At 37.2% G+C, this 19,677-nt stretch overlaps 1 protein-coding gene across 1 annotated transcript in view; it reads left to right on the forward strand.

Annotated features, from left to right (window-relative positions):
- LOC115633041 (eukaryotic translation initiation factor 5B) overlaps positions 1-19,677 on the forward strand; it is a 60,034-nt gene that overhangs the window by 29,678 nt on the left and 10,679 nt on the right. The window contains exon 7 of the mRNA XM_030530384.1: positions 3,318-3,425. Within this exon, the coding sequence (XP_030386244.1) occupies positions 3,318-3,425 (108 nt within the window). The remainder of the gene's footprint in view (positions 1-3,317; positions 3,426-19,677) is intronic.

A 19,677-nucleotide genomic window follows, 5' to 3' on the forward strand; every position in this document is an offset into this window, starting at 1 on the left:
TGACTCCAGCTGTGCCGACAAGCAAGCAACATCAACATCCACATCCACATCATTGGCTTGCCATCTGTATTTTGTATTTTGGCTTACCCACAAGCTCGGCTCAAGTTGCAGCTTCGTTTGGCTTAATGATGCTGCCCAACAACAACAGCCGCAGCCGCAGCCACAGCCACAGCCACTCAACAAACGATTAAAGTGTGGTCCGTCTGCTAGTCTGCTCCTCTCTCTCTATCTCTCTCCCTCTCTCTTGAACGCCTCCTGCACGCCGGCCACCACGTCCACACTTCCTGCTCAAATAAAGTTTAAACAGCATGTTTGATTTATAGGCAATCATTAGATTATAGTCGTATGCAACATCGACTCCACTCCTATCCCGCGTGCGAGTGGCCTGCCGGCCCCGAGAGTGGGGCGCTCAGAGCTCCTACTGTGCCCGTTCGCTTGACTGCCTGACTGCCAGTCCCCTGCTCCCTGACCGCTTGTTGTTGTAATTGGACACACAGCGCACAGCTGTTAGTCGTAGTCATAGTTAAAGTTTTTGTTGTTGCTGGCGTTGTTCTTGCCCTGCTTAGAGGCCGCTTTAAGTCCAAGCTTTGTAATAACAATGACGTTGTTTAGTTTGAGTTATTAACTCGCTCCGCTCCACTCGCGCTGGACGACGCCGTGCCATGCACTGTGGAATGGCTTGGATAATTTTCTACTGCAAAATCTTGTCAAACAAAACAAGAGACAATGAATACCCTTTACCCCCGAAACGTGTTCTTTTAATATCAAAGGCTAAAAGAAGAAGAGTGAACATGTGACTGCTGCAGTTTTGGAATTGATTTTCAAATAGTTCTTAACTATTTCTAATGCTCATAAACTAATGCTTCAAAGTGTTTACTAAAAATTCTTCAGGCAACTATAGATCGATCGTAAGGTTAGGCGGGCAAGCATTTTGAACAGAAAATAGTTTGAGGCTCATAAATAATATTCATGGAGAAATAAAAACTTAAATTCTTATCTACGATTTTGTGGAAACAATTTAAGAAAAATGCACTCTGCATTATTTTAAGTTTGTGTGCAAATTGTTTGCCTCTCTGACCACCTCTATAAAATTTATATTCTTATTTAGGATTTTGGGACAACAATTCATGAAAAATTCATTTTCACTGCCGATTCTGAGTATGTGTATTATATAACTTATAACTTATATTCTTATCTAGGATTTTGGGACATTTTATGAAAAATTCATTTTCAAGGCCGATTTTAAATATGTGTGCAAATTGTTTGTCTGTGTGACCACCGCTATAAAACCTCTATTCTTATCTAGGATTTTGGGACAACAATTTATGAAAAATTCATTTTCAAGGCCGATTTTAAATATGTGTGCAAATTGTTTGTCTGTGTGACCACGGCAATCAATTTAAAACGCACCCGTTTTAAAAAAAAAAAAATAAAATGTAATCTTTCCCATAGTTAAGTGGGAAGTGAGGGGCTAACATATGCATGTAATTGTGTGTGTGCGAGTGTGTGATGAAGGCATTGCCGCATGTTCTAGGCTACTTTTTCTTGCTACGTGATGTCTCTGGTGCTCTGGTTGCTGCAGGCGGCTATTGACGCAGCGGAAATTGAGTTGTTCTTCGTGCATAGCTTGATAGCCGCCTGGCTGGTCAGCTAGCCGGCTGGTAACGAACCTAAGATGCGCTAGAAAGCAAAATAGTCTTAAGGATATCTTGATACCTCTAACTATTGGAGGAGAATACGTAGAAAATTGCAATGCAGTACACCTAATTCTGTTTTTACACGGTAGATTGGTTCCAGAAACAACTGTGTAAAAAAAGACATTGATCATATGGAAAAGTAGGTGATTGGTTCCTTATCTCTAAAGAAATATATATGAAATTTTTAATTTTTGAACCGTGTCATATCAAAATTGTGTGAAAAAAGACCGTGTAAAAACAGAATTAGGTGTATTTCCATATTTGTAAACGAATTTGAAATCTTAGCAACTAACGATTGCAAACAACAGTCAGTTTGGTAAGGTTGCAGTATTGTAGCTCCAGAGAACTCATTCTGTGATCTACTTGTGGTCTCTTGTGATCTTCTATGACAACCAAACTGGTATAAGAGTCTTGGATTCAAAAGAGTACCTAACTGTGACAAAAGTTCTGTTATCTCGGAAATTCTTGAACCAAGTGGAAAACAATTTTTGTCAATCTCAAAAACTCTGGATCATACTATCATAGAGTGCATATATATCAAGAGCTCACAATTCATATTTATAACAAGCAGTTTGGAATTATAGTGGGAAAAGAGAGGAAAGTGCGAGATTATACAGCTTTTGTGTTCCTCGTTAACTTTACTGAAGATCCTATTCCTATACAAAGTTATTGAAGTTGCCGATAAGTGGTAGCATGAGAGCGATTGCTCTCTCGGTTTGGAGGAAGATATTTTATGATCCACCTACAGTTTTTGCCTCTCTCGTTTACTTAACTCAAGATCATGGATATACTTAAGGGATTATTTTCTTGTTGAACTTGTGATTTTCGTGTGTCCTTATTTTCTAATATTCTTAGGGCTAAGAACTCTCGTGAAGATATCAAAGTTAAAGTTTCAGGTACAATTGAAGCGAAGTTAAACACCCAGAAGCAGTTTTAGACCGTAATTTCTCTATACCTCAAGATCTATGATGTAGAGTACTCAAGATCATGGATATACTTTAAGGATTATTTTCTCTTTCTTTCTCTAATATTCTTAGGGTTAAGAACAGTCGCGAAGTTAACACCTAGAAGCAGTTCTAGACCGTAATTTCTCTATACCTCAAGATCTATGATGTAGAGTACTCAAGATCATGGATATACTTTAAGGATTATTTTCTCTTTCTTTCTCTAATATTCTTAGGGTAAAAAACAGTCGCGAAGTTAAACACCCAGAAGCAGTTTTAGACCGTAATTTCTCTATACCTCAAGATCTATGATGTAGAGTACTCAAGATCATGGATATACTTTAAGGATTATTTTCTCTTTCTTTCTCTAATATTCTTAGGGTTAAGAGCAGTCGCGAAGTTAACACCTAGAAGCAGTTCTAGACCGTAATTTCTCTATACCTCAAGATCTATGATGTAGAGTGCATAATAGTTGCTAGTAGGAAGCCCCAGGTATTACTTGTAAATGTACTCGTAATTACAAAACACGATTTAAAAAGTAGTTATAACATATATCCATCTTTATAAGCATAAAGCTAGCGATATGAAGCTGATTATTAAGTACCCGTCGTTATGTACAAATAAGAAATCACTTAACTAATCGCATTTCCCTTTTTATTACTCACACCATTTACAGATACTGCCACAGTTTATATTCAACAGTCGCGATCCGATCGTGATGGGTGTAATGGTGGAGAACGGCATTGTCAAAGTCGGCACACCCATGTGTGTGCCTAGCAAAGAGGTGAGTAAAGAAAGAGCTAAAGCTATTGATTTTCTGGCAAACATTTGACTATTTTTGCGAGTAAAAGGGCCGGTCGCTCGATCGCTTGAATGGCTGCGCATTGTCAGGGAAAGGCAAACGTAGCTTAATGCGTAGATCGAAGAAGATTGAAGATCTCAACGTGGGGCTCTATGCTATATAATGCGATGCATGAGCACAATGGAAGTCCTTGTCTACTCATACTACGATTGTTGTTGTTGCGGCTGCGGCTGTTGTTGTTGAAAATCGTGTCAAGTATCTAGATACAAATTGTGTGCTATCTTTTAACTGCGTCACAGTAGTTGTTGCTGTGGCGAAGTAGTTGCCCCCGGCCGCTTTCGCATTCGCTTGTTGTTTGGTTTGTTTGGCGCTTCATACTCGTACTTTTTGCATTGTTGACACAGGTGCGTGTAAGAATCCTTCAGTATCCCTCGCTTTATTGTTTATTTACATACAAACTCACACACGCACTCGTGATGCAATTTCTTGAAGAACTTGGCAAATAATTATTAGCTCATCGCTTTCAAAAAAAATAAAACACGATGAAAAATTGCGTCGCCAACCATCAGAAATTCTTTCATAATGACAAACAAGCGTTGTCCCTCAGTCAGTTGCCAGTTAAGAGTGTAGGGCTGGCTGGTGTTCAATTATTGTCCTTCCGTTTCGACAAACACACACACACACACACACACACACACATGCGTATTGAAGTCACTAAAGTCTGGCAATCTGTCCAGACACGACACTCATTTCAATTTATGCGCTGACATGTCCTGTTTCCCAACGCATCACACCAGAGACAACAAAAACAACAACAACAACAGTTTCCTCTTTGCGAAACGACACATTCGAAGACAAGAATAACGACAACCAACCCATCGACTGCTTCTGCGCCGCTCTCATCTTTCCAGTTCCAAAGGGTTCGCGTTCTCTTGACTTTTGCTGTACAGTCAGTCTGTCGATCGGTTAGGCCTTTCGACCGGCTGGCTCGCTGGCTGGCTGGCTGGCTGGCAGGCAGGCATTCATTGGCAATTATAACTTCCTCAATTATCCAGCAGAGCGCAGCTAAGCTGTGCGCTTCCCGTCATTCATCGTCATTCTTTTAAACATTTTCCTCCTTTTTTGCAACTCTTTTAGTACAGATTTTTTTTTTTTTTTTTCGATTTCGTGGAGGGCACTCTACACTGCGTTAATTGGCCATGTTGTGAACCAGAAAGAAGAAAAGTAGTATCTACTGTTTTCTATTGAATTTTCCTTAAATATACTAAAAAGTTGTGCAACATACATATCCAATATAAATGCGTCAAGAATATTGTACAAAAGTATTAAAGAGAACGTTTCGTCAGAATCGGATAAACTGATGGATAGTTCTTTACTGTTTGAATGTTATCCGATAAGTCGCCATTTGCCTGAATTTGCGGGAATATGCTTTAATATTATGGTGGGGCCAGGCATAGCTCAACGAGGTAGCGGGAGTCCTACAATGTGGGTTTGTTTCTGAGTCAATAAAAACTAAAGGTTATCATAAAATTTAATATTTGTCCTACCCTGAACAAAAAAAATTTGGTGAGATCCGCAAAAAATCAGGGATCGCATTCTGCTCACTTTTCTGGTCATGCTCAGGAGTTGCTGATTAGCATGAGCAGTGAGAATTTTTTACGTAACCTGGAAATAATTGAAAATGTTTACCAAAAAAAAAAAAACAATCATGACATACTCGCATATTAAACAAACTATGTGACCTGATTCGCTCAGGTCTGCTTCTTGTGATGGAACATTCGATTTGAAGATTCAGTGCGTTTCATAAACTTACATAGAATTGGCGAAATGCCAAGGAAATTCTTTGATTGATCGAAGAAAATCTCAATTGCCTTAAACTTGTAATTGCTATTATTTTGGAACACGAATTTTTTTGAGGCTGTGTTAATCTTAAAAAAACATTGGATATATTAATAAAAAACGATTTTCTTTAAAAGCTTAAAACAGAAGAGCTCAATTGTACATAATATTTCTTATCTTCGAAATAAAGAAATAATAAAGTTTGATTCTTAAATGTTTAAAAAAGCGCATATCCTGGGTGTATCCTTCGATTAAAAAGTGCCGCAGGAATATGGCTTTGCTGCTGTGTTGATTTAGACTGGACTAACCGTTAGACTGGCACTTTTTCCTGAAGAACTACAATTTCTTGCTCTTTTCTTTGGAGCTAGGTCATCTATATGTTGGCATGCTGGACTCCACAACCTTCGCATAAGAGTACAAGTGGCGGTGGTGGCTGTCGCATGTGCCCCTATTCCGCTTTATCTGTATACATTATTTTTGCCGCAGCATTCCACGTTTTGTCGTCGCTTCAGAGTTCGAATGTATGCTTGAATTTTTTTTTTAAATTCTGTTTTTTTTTATTTGTGTTTTGCCTCGCGATTTCCGCTGACTTCAGTCGGACAGCCAAGGGTACTTCCAATTCCTCCCGTTTCGTTGCGCATGTGTGTGTCTGAGTGTGTGTGTGTGTGTGTGTGTGTGTGTGTGTGTGTCTGAGTGTGTGTGTGTGTGTGCGCCAACTTCCTTTGAATCTGTTGCGCATGCGTGCCATACAATCGGCTGGTCGGCCGACAGATGGTCTCTGGCTTGCCATTGATTACATTTATTAATTATATAATTAAATCTGTAATAGCAGAGTCGCATGCCCGGTCTTTTGTTTTTGTGCTACATAATTGTCTTCTTCTTCGTTATTTTTGGTTCGTTTTTTTTTTTTGTTCTTCCGTTCTCACACGCATTTTGTGCCAAGTGGCTAACAATTAATGTTTTGTTTTTGACTTTAAAACCACTTCCACATCCTGTTCTGCTGGCTTTAAAGGTGAAAGTGTCGGTCGCATCAGAGGACTGCTTGCGGTCAATGTGCGTGCTTCAACCCTTAACCCTTAGGTCAAGTCAGCAGCAACGGCAATGCACCCCAAATCGAATAAAGCTCCTCAAAGTGTCTGCAATGTCCGAGCATGTGTAATGTGATAGTCATGTGGCAAATCGATCGAATGTTACAGGTTAACGAGAACCTCAAACAATTGGCCTTTAGAACAGGGTTAAGGTGGTGCGACGACGCTTGTCTTAGAGGTGAATGGGCACAATTGCGAAGCCCCGATTTCATTACAAAAATGATTTGTCGATTAAAGCCCTTAAAACTAAATATAAGACAAAAAACTTTATTAGGGGCATAACAATTTTTTGGCAAGAATTCCTTGGTACTGAGATGGAGAACTATCTATGATGGGGCACTATGGAACTACCATCGTTGGTAGCCCTGCGCTAACGATAGTTTTAGAAAGTTTTCCTTGAAAGCTTTACCATTATACAAGTATAAAATGGGGCGCACAATATAATTGTAGATCACAACGTGTATTTAACCCTTCGTATGTCTATCTACAACATACCGCTTAAACTCAATTATTTTACAATGTATTCGCGAAATTTGCAAAGCTACTACTTTATTTTGTTCTACACATGGTACTTTAAGTGTATTTGATTTGGTTACACTGAAATAAGCTATGGAATTGAAATCATGATCACTTTTGGCGCCCATTTTGTGATACATAATTTGTTTTTAAAATTTTCATTTAAAGTCATTTTTTGACCCCAGAAACAACTTTAAAAACATAGTTTTTTGTAAAAAAAAAAATATATACAAAATCACAAATTTTCAAAAAACCCAAAGACACGGATATTTTTATTTTACCTTTTCTATCTAAAAGAAGAAAACCGCATTGAAATCAGAAAAAAAAAGTAATACGAAGGGTTAACTTCTTAAAACAGTTTATTGATATTTTTTTAAGTTACTTTTAATTTAATCGAATTTAATCCATATCCACATCCAAAAAAAAAGAAAATATGAAACATGGAATAAAGAGCTTACCAAGCTGCGATTTCAAACAGAAGGATTGCTCTAAAGAAAAAAATATTAATTTGTTGCTTTTTAAATAAGAGCCCAATAACAAAAATTTTTTTCTGTGTATGAATATTGGAAGATAACTTTTTTTGTGGTAATATTTTGTTTTTATTTTCTAACATTTTTTAATTGAAATCAACCTACTATCGAAAACTATCTTCTGCAACTCTGAACCTCTTCCGATAAGAAACTATGTGTGATTTCTTTTTAAAATGAAAACATTCCAAATTTAAATTAATGTGGAAATGGTTTTTTTTTTTTTTTTTTTGAGTGTATTTATTAGTTACTCGTTAAGCCAGTTCCTTAGCCCAACGGCGGCAATAAAAAAAGAAGCATAAACTGACAAAAGTTGTTGCCTTCTTCTCTTTTGTAATTTTTTGTGGTAGCGAGCAAGTGTCGAGTAAAATCGAACGAACGATCGATCGATCGATATCTTTAATAATTTCATTCATGCTGTTGCTGAAATGTTGTTGTTGTTGAAGACTGTTGTAAGAAGGCTTGTAGCGGAAATGAAAGCTCATTGAATGGAGTGCTGCTGGTTTTTGTTAATTAAATGCATATGTCTTACACTTTGTTGTTGTTGTTATTGTTGTAGTTCGATATTATTGGCCAGTTTGCCTTGCGCCTCTCCGCTTAATTTATGAACTGTGAGCTAAATCAGATTATTTACTGATTCGCCCTTCATAAGGAAGTGCAAGGAACGGGATGATGCTAAGCCTTCATGGCTTATGACTTCCGTTGCTGTTTTTGTTATTGCTGTTGTATGTTCCGCCCCTGCACAGTTGTCGCTTAGCATTACATTTTTATGAATGGGCATATTTGCTTAGGCCTGCTAAGAGCCTCAAATCGGCAGCAGAAGCAGCAGCGGTACGTGCGCCACAAAGGCGCACTTCAAACAATGCAGCAACAACAGCAACAATAAGACAGACACAGCGCTAAGAACCGGAACAAGTAATTAAATACAAAAGAATATGCCAGCTGATATGCTGCGGAAGCATTTGCTGCTCTGCATTTTGGCGGCATATGCGGGCCCGGTCGCTGCAAAACTGCAGGCAGCGAATGGAGAAAGGCAACCACCACCGCCACCACTGCCAGCAATCGGCAGCTGGCGAGAACGGAAGTGGAAGCAGCACTGGCTAATGCTGTTAGCAGAACGGAAGTAAATACTTCCGCACGTAGTACATGCACAGAAAACTATGTACAAACATAATTCTACACAAGGCAGGAATACATGCCAGCATGAAAGAAAGAATGAATGCATACAAGTAGATAAGAAAGGTAGGTGCTATGTCCGTACTTCAAAGAATGCTGACATTGGCAATATTAATACTCTGCATTAGAGAGCATGTTACCTTTGAGATGTAGGTTTGTAGAAGGCAGTGCATTGGCTTGTGAATGATCAGTTTATATTATTCCTGAAGCCATCGATTGCTTGAAATGGACCTTCTTTTCGAGTATTTTTTATTAAAGAATCTTAACTGTTAGCCATTTAGAAGTCTTTCGCGGAATCTTTCGACTATTGCCATCACTCAATAGAGCATTGATGCCAGCAGCTAGAACCGATCAGCCTTTCTGTGAAATTTCCAAATAATTCCATCTGTTTACGATCTTGTTGAATCTTTGCAAAGACTGACCGACGTTGAAATTATGATATTAACTTAATCAACTCATCTTTTTAAGACCAAGATGGCTTTACCGGAACAATATATATTCGCTTCGGAGGTCTTCAAAGTCTTCAGGACCATTATCCGAATCTATTATATTGATTATATGGCATTAAATTATATATTTAAAACGAAACTATGTATTTTTTTATGATTAAACAACAGGATGAGCTTTCAATACTCCTTTCAATTTTTTTACTACGAGAATGAAAATATTTTATATTCTTCTGAAGACAGAAGACGATAGAATTACATTACATTTCGTTTCATGGAATGACATCAAAATTTGTTAGAGATGAAACCCACCAATTTAGAAGAACTGTGAAAAATGACGAAAACAGGCAAAAGGGAAAAACAAACCATTGAGGATCTTTCTAAGTTCGTTTCTCTTTCGTACAGAAAGTCCAGCTGTTTTTGAGGTTTAGTACATATTGTTTTTATCATTTCAATTCTATTTACAACTAAAAGCTGAAAATTATTATGCAATCAATTATAGTAAAAACCAAGAAGAGAGTTGATATTGGACTAATTATTAAATGCACCTTTAAATTAGTCTTAAAATTTAAAAATGATTTGTGTGCTGCTTTCATGAGCTATTGGGTTTTGTTAAGAACCTCAAGCCGCTATTCCCACTCCTATTGCTGAAGGGTAGACAACGCAATAGAGTATTGTGTGCGTGTCTGTTTGTGGAGTTGCGGAAGAAAAGTGAAGCACAAGAGACAGGAAGTTTTTAGTGCGAAGCCAGTGAGCGAGTGAGGAGGGGAGCGTTCTAGTGGGCAGGTGTGGCATGCACAAGCACGTGAAATTTATGAATGAAAAAAGAAAATATATGTAATATTTATATATACTCGTATGTATAAGAAAAAGCATCTATCAATGGGCGCTGGCTGCCAAAGAACGTCACGCTACAGCAACAGCAACAACAATAACACGCCCACAAAGCATTGTCTACGCTCTAGTTTGTTGCCCCGGCTGCGCGCGTGAGATACATTTGTATCTCATTACGATAAGAAAGCCATTAAAAGCAGAGCAGCAAGATCTAAAAGCTGCTTTATTCTTCTTCTTCATTCTGCTAAATTATAGCCACGAAATAATAACAACCACGAGACTCCGCCTGCTGCGACGTTGCGATGAAGAAAAAAATAAAAATAATAATAATAAAGTGTTTCATAATGCAAATGTGTAGGCGCGCTCAGACACGTATCTATAAGGTACATTTTGTAGCTACAACAGGCTTATAGTGTAAATAGAGCAAACAGACCATTAAAGCAACAACACAAGGCAGTAACAATAATGAATGAATAGTGGAAACAAGTTTTCGAAATAATAAACCAGCAACAGAAATTGCAAGAGCGCCTCTACATACTTGTACATATGTACTATACATACGAGTATGTACGAGTATATAGTATGTATATAGAGATACTTTAATGACTGCAAGACGTCGTTGTTGTTTCTGCCGTTGCTGCTATTTTTCACTTCACCTAACGTTTCGCACGTAACTGTTGGAGCGCAGTGTCTGTATCTGTATAAACGTATTTGTATCTGTTAGATGGCAATGTGTTGTGTGCTCTGCTCGCTTTCGTTTCATTCATAAAAATGTTTGCTTCCTGTTCGCTCGTGTATTGGTTGGCTACGAGTAAAAGGCCAGCCAACACTCAAAGAATTACTACACTAGTTCACAATCCATATTAAAAAAATTGTTGTTTATTATGTAGGCTAAAAATAAACTAAAGTAAGAACTTTCGGCATTTAAAAAAGTGCTATCTTCTCTATAAATTGAAATTGAAATTTTGAAAAAGCTTTTGTTTGTGTGAAAAATAAATGTTTGCAAAATTCATTGTTTAACTTTATTTTACTTATTGAAATTGCTCAATTCATTTTTCATAAATAATTCATACTTTTTGCTAATCTTTGTAATTTCTACATAATATTAGTTAACAGATATACCCCAATCACCCTTTCACATAGCGTAAGGTGCAATCTCGGTTCGTATAATGATTTTACATCAAAACAGATTAACTGTAGTATATTAATTTCTCTATTGAGGCATTTAAAACCTTATTTAAATTGAAAATAGATGCTCATTTAATGTTTACTTCTTTTCAAAAAAAAAACAACCATTTTATTGAAATTCCCTGAAGTTTTTCAAATTTAAAATGCGAGTAGAATTGTTTGTATTTTGTTTAGTAATATATTTTCATGTTTTAAAAGTTGAATCAAGAAAACAATTCTCATCACAAATATTCCTGCAATTTAACAAAATTCGGATTTATAGCTTACAGCTTAGTAAGTCCCTCAGTAAAATACTCTGTACTTTAAAATACCCAAAATAGTGTGCTATATGCGTTGTTATATGGAATAAAATTTGTTTCCTTATAAATGAAGCGACTTAAAGGACATTTAAAACAGTGTACAGTATGGACGAAGATCTGTAGCAAGTGAAAGAGATGGGGAAATTAGAAAATCAAATGAACGGGTATTGCCTAGAGATTAAAAGAGTTTACATGCCAAGTTTGATCAGCATAGGATCAATAGTTTCCATAATCCAGGCGATCATCCAGACAGACAGTCGTTTTTTTGCTGTTTTTGTTTCAAATGATTCACTACTAATTTCTCTTAGTGCGAAGAGTCTATAAAAACAAGTAAAAAAGCTAAAGTCGGGTGTCCCGACTTTGAAATACTCTGTACATATGTTTACAATAACTATAGAAAATAAAAAAATTAAGAAAATAAAAAAAAAATTGGATCGATTTTACCTCTCTCGGTATTCGAACTCACGTAAAGGGTGTATAATTGAACATTTACATAGCAATTGCGTCTGTGTGAGTGTATGTATGCCTATGCGCATCAATTCGTGTCTGTGTAAGCATTTTCGCAGTCAACCAAACAGCAACATCAACAACAGCCGCGGGCAGCGCTTGAGCAGCGCTGCATCAGCAAATATATTTATGGCTATAACTTCTTGTTAAATCGGTCTATCATAATGAAATTTGGCATACGGACACATAATAACCAACTGGGGGTATTTTAGTTCGAAATTCCAAGAATTACGGGAGTTAGAGAAAATCGCATTTTCTGGGTAGAGGGGGGAGGGAGGGAAATTCCAAAATATAAATTTTCTGCGTATTCACATAAGGCATCTGGGACTAAAATTTGGTGTTCCTAGGTCTTATAGTCTCCGAGATATAGGTGATTATACAAATGGAAAATCGGGAAAACCCCCATAGGGGGGAAGTGGGGGGGAAAATCAAAAAAATAAAACAAACTCGTATAGAATACACACAAAACGCATCTTTGTGCAAAATTTGGTGTCTCTATCTCTTATAGTCTCTGAGATCCAGGTGTTCATACGGACGGACAGACGGACAGACGGACAGACTGACAGACGGACAGACAGACAGACAGACAGGGCTAGATCGACTCGTCTCGTCATGCTGATCAAGAATATATATACTTTGTGGGGTCTGCCACGCCTCCTTCTGCATGTTACATTTTTCAGCTCCCGCAAACCTAATATACTTCTGTACATTTCATGTACAGAGTATAAAAAGTACTGAACTTTGGGTGGCTTTAAGAATTAGCAGAATGGGAAGAGTAGCAACAGTAACAAAAACAACTGAGGCGCGTCGTGTTTCGAGTGTTTGCACAGTCATAAAAATCGCTCACACATACACACACACACACTCACACATATGCACATAAAGACACAGAAAGTCATTCAGCAAAACGATAAGATAATAAAATCCGCTTAGATACGCGCATTTGCCTTCCGTCTTCCCCCCGCCTACTCCCCACAGCTATGCCCCTCTGTGTCTACAACTATGAGAGTGCTTCATACTTACATACACATACTCGTATTTATTTTACTATGAAAATAAACAACAATGGCAGCAACAGCAACAGCCACAGCCACGCCGCCAACAATTACAAATGGCAATTGCAATAAAAGCAGCGACAGCAACAACAGCAACAACAACAACTAAAGCAGCTACACAAGAAATTAGCGTAATTAGCAAATTACTCGTACTTTTCGTTTTGTGGCTTTGAATTGACGTCGTCTCCAACATCGAGCGTGTCGCTCGGTCGGTCAGTTGGTCGCTTTAGTTTCTTCTTCGCCGGAAATGCTGAATTTGCACAAAAATAATGCTCAAGAAGAAGAAATCGAAAGCAACAAAATACGGCAAGCAAGTTTTTATTTTTATTTTCATTTCATTTTATTATTATTTTTTCCTTTGGCCTACACGCGCACCAAATAAACAAACAAATACACTTAATTAACGTTTATTTGGAGCCAATTTTCCAGCCACCTACACCAAACGCACACTATTTAAATACCCTCTAACCGATAGAAAAAAGCTATATTAATATTGTGTATATTAGGCAAAAGGAAGCACCTCCGGCTCCATATAAATGTTTGACAATTTTTCGACCAACGGCACAAATCAATCTAGAGTTTTAAACGAAACTCTTACATCCACGATGCATTTATTTTAAACTCAGTACCAATTAGAATAAATGCTTGATGCTGTCCGAACTGTTGCGATATAGGCTTGAACTACAGACATCACGATACTCCCACTACGGGGGACGGCTTCAACGAGAAGCCTGGAAAGAGTTCCCAACCCGTGGCGCCATCCTTTTGGCCCCGACAGCTTAGGAAATGGGCGTCCAAGCCTTTAATCGCCTCCAACGACAAGCAGGGAGCACAATTTATTTATTTTACTGATAATCCGCCCCCTTCTCAAAAAAAAAACTTCTTTCCTATTTCAAAACAATTTTTGTTAACCTAATCTTTAAGTCGTTTCCTATTATTTGATGAAAATCAACAAGTTCTTAGAAAAGCGCCAAGAAGAACAATTTTCGTTCTTCTTCCTGTGTTATTTATTATAAATTAATTAATTCTTAATCAGCATGACAAGGCAATTTGATCTAGAAATTTGCGTCCGTCCGACCGACTGTCCGATCATCCGTCTGGATGAACACTTTGATTTTGAAAACGCCCAAGCACACATTGACCAAACTTAATGTGTGGACTTTCCCAGCCCCTACTCAACCCAGATTATTTATCTGTATTTTTTTTCTTTCTTTTTTCTATAAAGAATTGCGTCAATTCAAAAGCTATATCAAACAAATTTGTTTTTACACATAATCTTTAAGTAGTTCTCTATCACTACTTGATGGAATCGTGTATTTTTTAAAAGCTAATTGTCACAATTTTAACGCCCCCTAAGTTGAAGAAACACTTTTCGTTCTTCGTCTGGTTTTATTTGTATTTTAATCAGCAACGTACGGCCGATGAAGAATGTTTCATTCAAGTAAAGTTTAAAGATTAAATTTTTTTTTAAACACATCCGATTCACGCCAGTAGAGGTTTTTTATGTTCAAAACATTGTGAGCATGGAAAATAAAATTTTGAAATATAGATCTGTGAGTTGCAATGCTTTATTCGCCAAACGGAACAGACAATAGTCAATTACTGGAGCTATAATAATGTTAGCAGCGAAGCGAAAAGGTATTAACTGGAATTAACTGGATCAGTGTAATTAGATTAAGAAACGAGAGCTTTAAGTAAGTTACAATAAAGAAATATATCGACAAAAATATAGACAATGCCAAGCTACGTGGTCTCCAATTTAGTTGAATAGTTGAATTAGATTTTTTCAATCTCATTGTTTTCTTTCATTTGTTTCTTTTGGATTTTTTCACAGCATTGCTTCATCTAATTTTTTCACCTATCCAGATGTTTAATTCAATGATCTATTCCTTCATCTGATTCTTTATTCTAGAACAGTATTTTTGCTTTCCTCCTTTCTTGAAAGGTTAGAGAAAGGGATAGGAGAAGTTAATTTGCAAAGAAAGTTATTAAATCAAGCTGGTATACAAAGAAAATTAAAATTGAAATGTGATTTAGAACTCAGCCACAACTTAAAGATCGCTTTTCATTTTTTTCCAATATTTATTTACTATTTTTAATTTGAGTTTTTTTATAAGTTACAGCGAATTATTCTAAGAATATATTCTTATCAATGAAGGGCAGAATCTGAATCTGTATTTTTCGTGTTTTTAAAGCTAAGACAAGACCTTTACTATTGCCAACAGCTTATTAAATAACTTTTGGACTTTCTTAGTAATATAATTAAAATGTTTTTGATTCCGTTAGTGAACTTTAGTTTGACTTAGAAAAAGAAATATATTGCTTTAAAGCGTGGTAATGAATTATTTTATAACTCGTGCACTTGTCGGTAATTACATTTCCCTTACAACATGCCCTAAATCAAGCTGGTTGGCTAACAGCTGATAAAAAAAAGAATCATTAAAAGCAAACTAATCGCAATTGTAAGCAAGGTCGAGTGAACCTTGCTAGAAAGCCTTGAGAGCTGTGCCTTGGTGGGCCGGAAAAAGAAAAACCTTGGCTGCATTCGAAGACATTGAACTTCAACTCATTCACAATTCTGCCTATAGGTATACGAGTACTCGTAATACTCGTTTATGTGCCCATTCACTTCCTGCCCCAAAGAGGCAGACATTCTAACCATGTACTATGGCACTATGGTGGAGGCCCTGCAATCGACTTTGTGGCTTATCAGGCACGTGAAAGGCACAAGCTTATCAGCTTCATCGGCTCAGCAACCGCAGCTGTTTTCATTCATAATTGATTGTTTTGCACTAGGATTGATTTATGTGTGCACCGATCATTATTGATTATTGATTAATGGAAACAAACGCTGATTTTTATACATACCTTCAGTAGAGAGGAAAACAATAGCTAACTACAAGTATTTCCGATGCTTTCCGATAAAGCATTCAAATGGGCAACTGTTTTCTTTTTTGCTGATTAGCTAATTAAAAGACCAAGAGGCAAGAGATGAAATGGTTGTTATGCTGCTTAATCAATGAAACACTTAGACTAAGGCCCCAAGACATTGAGAGTTGGCTTAAAAGTTGCCAACATCTGGCTCTCAGTTGGCAACAAACACCCACCTGGCCGCCATACACAAATATGTAATTTCAATTTGAAACCCACTAACTTCCTGTAAGCAGCAGAGTGAAAGACTTTTGTGCTCTGCCTACTCAAAAACTTGAGCTAGTGACGACAACAAAAGCAACAACATAAACAACAACAACAGTGGCGAAGAAAACGAAGGCGTTGCTGCATTTGCTCGCTGATGCTAATGAGCATGACTAGACATATGGCTGAGCTGCCTGCCTACCTAGCTCCTCATTTAGTAGGTGTTGTTGCATTGTAAAAATCAGCCTAGTGCTGTTTAATACAGTCTAGCCTAACTACGATTTTCGGATAGCAGATAAACGCGCTATTGAATATACTATAATTTGTCTTCCAGCTACAGAAAACAGATGCAACAGATGCAACTTATATGAAAAAGAAGAGAAATTTCCTCTTCTTCTACGGAAATTGTTTTTAATTTCTTTCCTCAATCGACTCTGCGGGGCAGCTATTTTATACATATATATATTACTTCATATATATATATATATATATATATATATATATATATATATATTACTTCTAAAACCTATGAATGAATTTATAGTAAATGAATAGTTTTCTTCACCATCTTTCAAGTTCCTCATTTTAGTTAACTTTCGAAAATGTTATGAATTTGTTAATTGTATAATCGAAAATGGGAAGAAATATACGGAATATTTTATTTGCTTCGGCTTCGGCTTAAAAAGTCATTAGTAAACTTAGTAAAGGTAGCATGCTCGTGCTATTCTTCTACCAAGAAGCAAAAATGAATTCTTCAACTTAATTTTTCATCAAATGTTTTTATTTTGCAAATAACTCCTAATGGTTAGGAGGCTTGCATTGAAAATACTGTCTATTGTCGGGTATATTAAATGGTATGGGTACAGATCGCCAGCAAAGAACACCACATCTCATCGGATTGTTGCAAAAGACGAATAAGTTATAAGAATAAAAAAATATATATAGTAAATATTTATAAAAAAAAAGGTTTTTTTTTATAGTGATATGGCTTGCTTACTTTTACTTTCAACTCTATCGATGTTTTGCGCAACCATTGAGGTTTATCGATAATTTATTTATAACATACCTGGCACAAATATTTTACGTTCTTCCGCATTTCATACGATATTTTTTATCGATTAGTTTTGGGATACAAAAACCTTGTATATTTGTATTTGGAAATTTTCTCGTACCTGAAGGAAAGAGTTATTTATGTTTCAAGAACAACTTCCAACTTGAGAGGTTTTACTGTACTTTTATTGCCCGTCGCACTTGGTTAGGCGAATGAATGAGTGACCGGCGAAGCGTCCGGTCAGTCAGTTGTTGAAAGCTGCGCATTAGCGAGCATGCCGGGGCGTTGTCGTAGGCTTAGCCAAGATGAGCCGTTGCCTCTGGTACTCTTGTTGTTGTTATGGTTGCTGTTGTTGCTGTTGCTGACTGGCTCAAGTGGTGTGGTGGGCTGCGTTAGAACGGTCCGCCTGCTTCGCTGACTGACTGACTTGCTGGCTGGTCGGCTCGTCGACTGGTAGTGGGTGGCTGCCAAGTGCGTAGGGGCCTTAAAGACACCTTCAAGATTTGTGGGCAGCTCGAGTGGGGGGTTAACTGGAGTCGTTGCTGTTGATTTAAATGATTTTGATGAATGCTGCGCTCTTTTGATAATGATGGCTATATAAAGATTGGTCTACACTCCATTTGGGACAAGCACTCGAATCAGCGCCGAGTGCCACTTGCCAGTGCAAGTTTGTCAAAGGCAAACTCAAACTAACATTTTCTTGTTGTTACTACTACTATTATTATTATTGTTGTTGCTGAATTTCATTTGAAAAGCAAAGAAGTAAACACAAAGCAGAGCAAAGACCGGCTGCGAAGACAGCGACGCCTGCGCAGCTACTGTTGGCGTTGCATTTTCAGACACCAACAGCTGCCTATCTATCTCTCAGCCCTTATTGTGCGTACATTGTGGGCTGCTTATTATGACAAACACGGGCACGGACATGGACACGGACAGCCACAATCAGCAGTGGGATAATTTCGAAATTTATTTGATGTATTATACTTATTTTTGAACGCATTTGAAGTCATCTTACAAAATAAATACACAGGGCTTAAATAACAGCAAGTTACAGTCGAGCTAGGCCAGGATAATCCCCTGTATCCAAAAATACTATGTTACATATGTGGAAGGACATCGAACTCCTAACGAATGCGGGCATGCAGACCTCTAATGTACATATGTACCTCTATGTACACCTGCAGGAGCAGAGTCTTATACTTATTCGAATCATTAAATTAATCATTAAATTCACACCTTATTCACCTTTTTTATGCCAAACGAGTGCAGTCATGTAAGCCTCTGTTTTATATACACCTTATTCTATTAATTCAGGCATAGGATTACTTGTATTGAATGCATCTAATTTTATTCATTAATTTCTTATTCGACTCATTCAGCGATACAGAACTGATTCACATTTATCATTGCAAATGAATGCAGGCATGCAGGACTCTGATCTATGTACACCTCTAAGGTAGTCTTCTGTTTCATATTTGAATCATTAAATTATACAGTACTTATTGACTGATATTGTGCCAAAGGAGTGCGGTCATGCAAGTTGCTCATCTATTTACACATTATTCTATTCATTCACATTACACTATTCAGTCATACAGTACTCATTCATTTTTATCATACTAATCGAAAGCATCTTATTTTATTCATTCATTGCTTATTTATTCTACAATTTTGTCATTGCAAACGAATGCAGGCATGCAGGACTCTGATCTATGTACACCTCTAAGGTAGTCTTCTGTTTCTTAATTGAATCATTAAATTATACAGTACAAGTTATGCATCTATTTACACATTATTCTAGTCATACAGTACTCATTCACTTTTATCATACCAATCGAATGCATTCTATTCATTCATTGCTTATTTATTCTACTCATTCAGGCAATACAGAACTCATTCACTTTTGTCATTGCAAACGAATGCAGTCATGCAGGACTCTGATCTATGTACACCTCTAAGGTAGTCTTCTGTTTCTTATTTGAATCATTAAATTATACAGTACTTATTCACTGATATTGTGCCAAAGGAGTGCGGTCATGCAAGTTGCTCATCTATTTACACATTATTCTATTCATTCACATTACACTATTCAGTCATACAGTACTCATTCACTTTTATCATACCAATCGAATGCATTCTATTCATTCATTGCTTATTTATTCTACTCATTCAGCAATACAGAACTCATTCACTTTTGTCATTGCAAACGAATGCAGTCATGCAGATCTCTAACTATTTGCACAGAAATGCGTTTCTTTTCATAATCCTCAAAGTTTCTAAGGACTACATGGAACGAATCCGAGGTCTATTCAGATTAGCTTGGCAAAGGTCATTAGTTTGTTCAATGGGCTTCTCCTAATGTGAGAGAGGCATTGCGAGCTTGAAAAATATAGTTGTGCTTTGCGATATTTGTGCCACTGTGCGGCACTGATGAAGTCGCCATCGTTGTGTCCACGTTTTGTGATGACGTTGCCAAAGCTGCAGCAGCTTGACGAGCGCATGTCTGCGCATTAAAGAGCAGCGCATCAACCACCGGCAGCAGCAAGAAGGGAATTGTAGATGCGAGCGCTAAA

Source organism: Scaptodrosophila lebanonensis, unplaced genomic scaffold (genome assembly GCF_003285725.1).
Source record: "Scaptodrosophila lebanonensis strain 11010-0011.00,11010-0021.00 unplaced genomic scaffold, SlebRS2 tig00001415-arrow-pilon, whole genome shotgun sequence".
Lineage (NCBI taxonomy): Eukaryota > Metazoa > Arthropoda > Insecta > Diptera > Drosophilidae > Scaptodrosophila > Scaptodrosophila lebanonensis.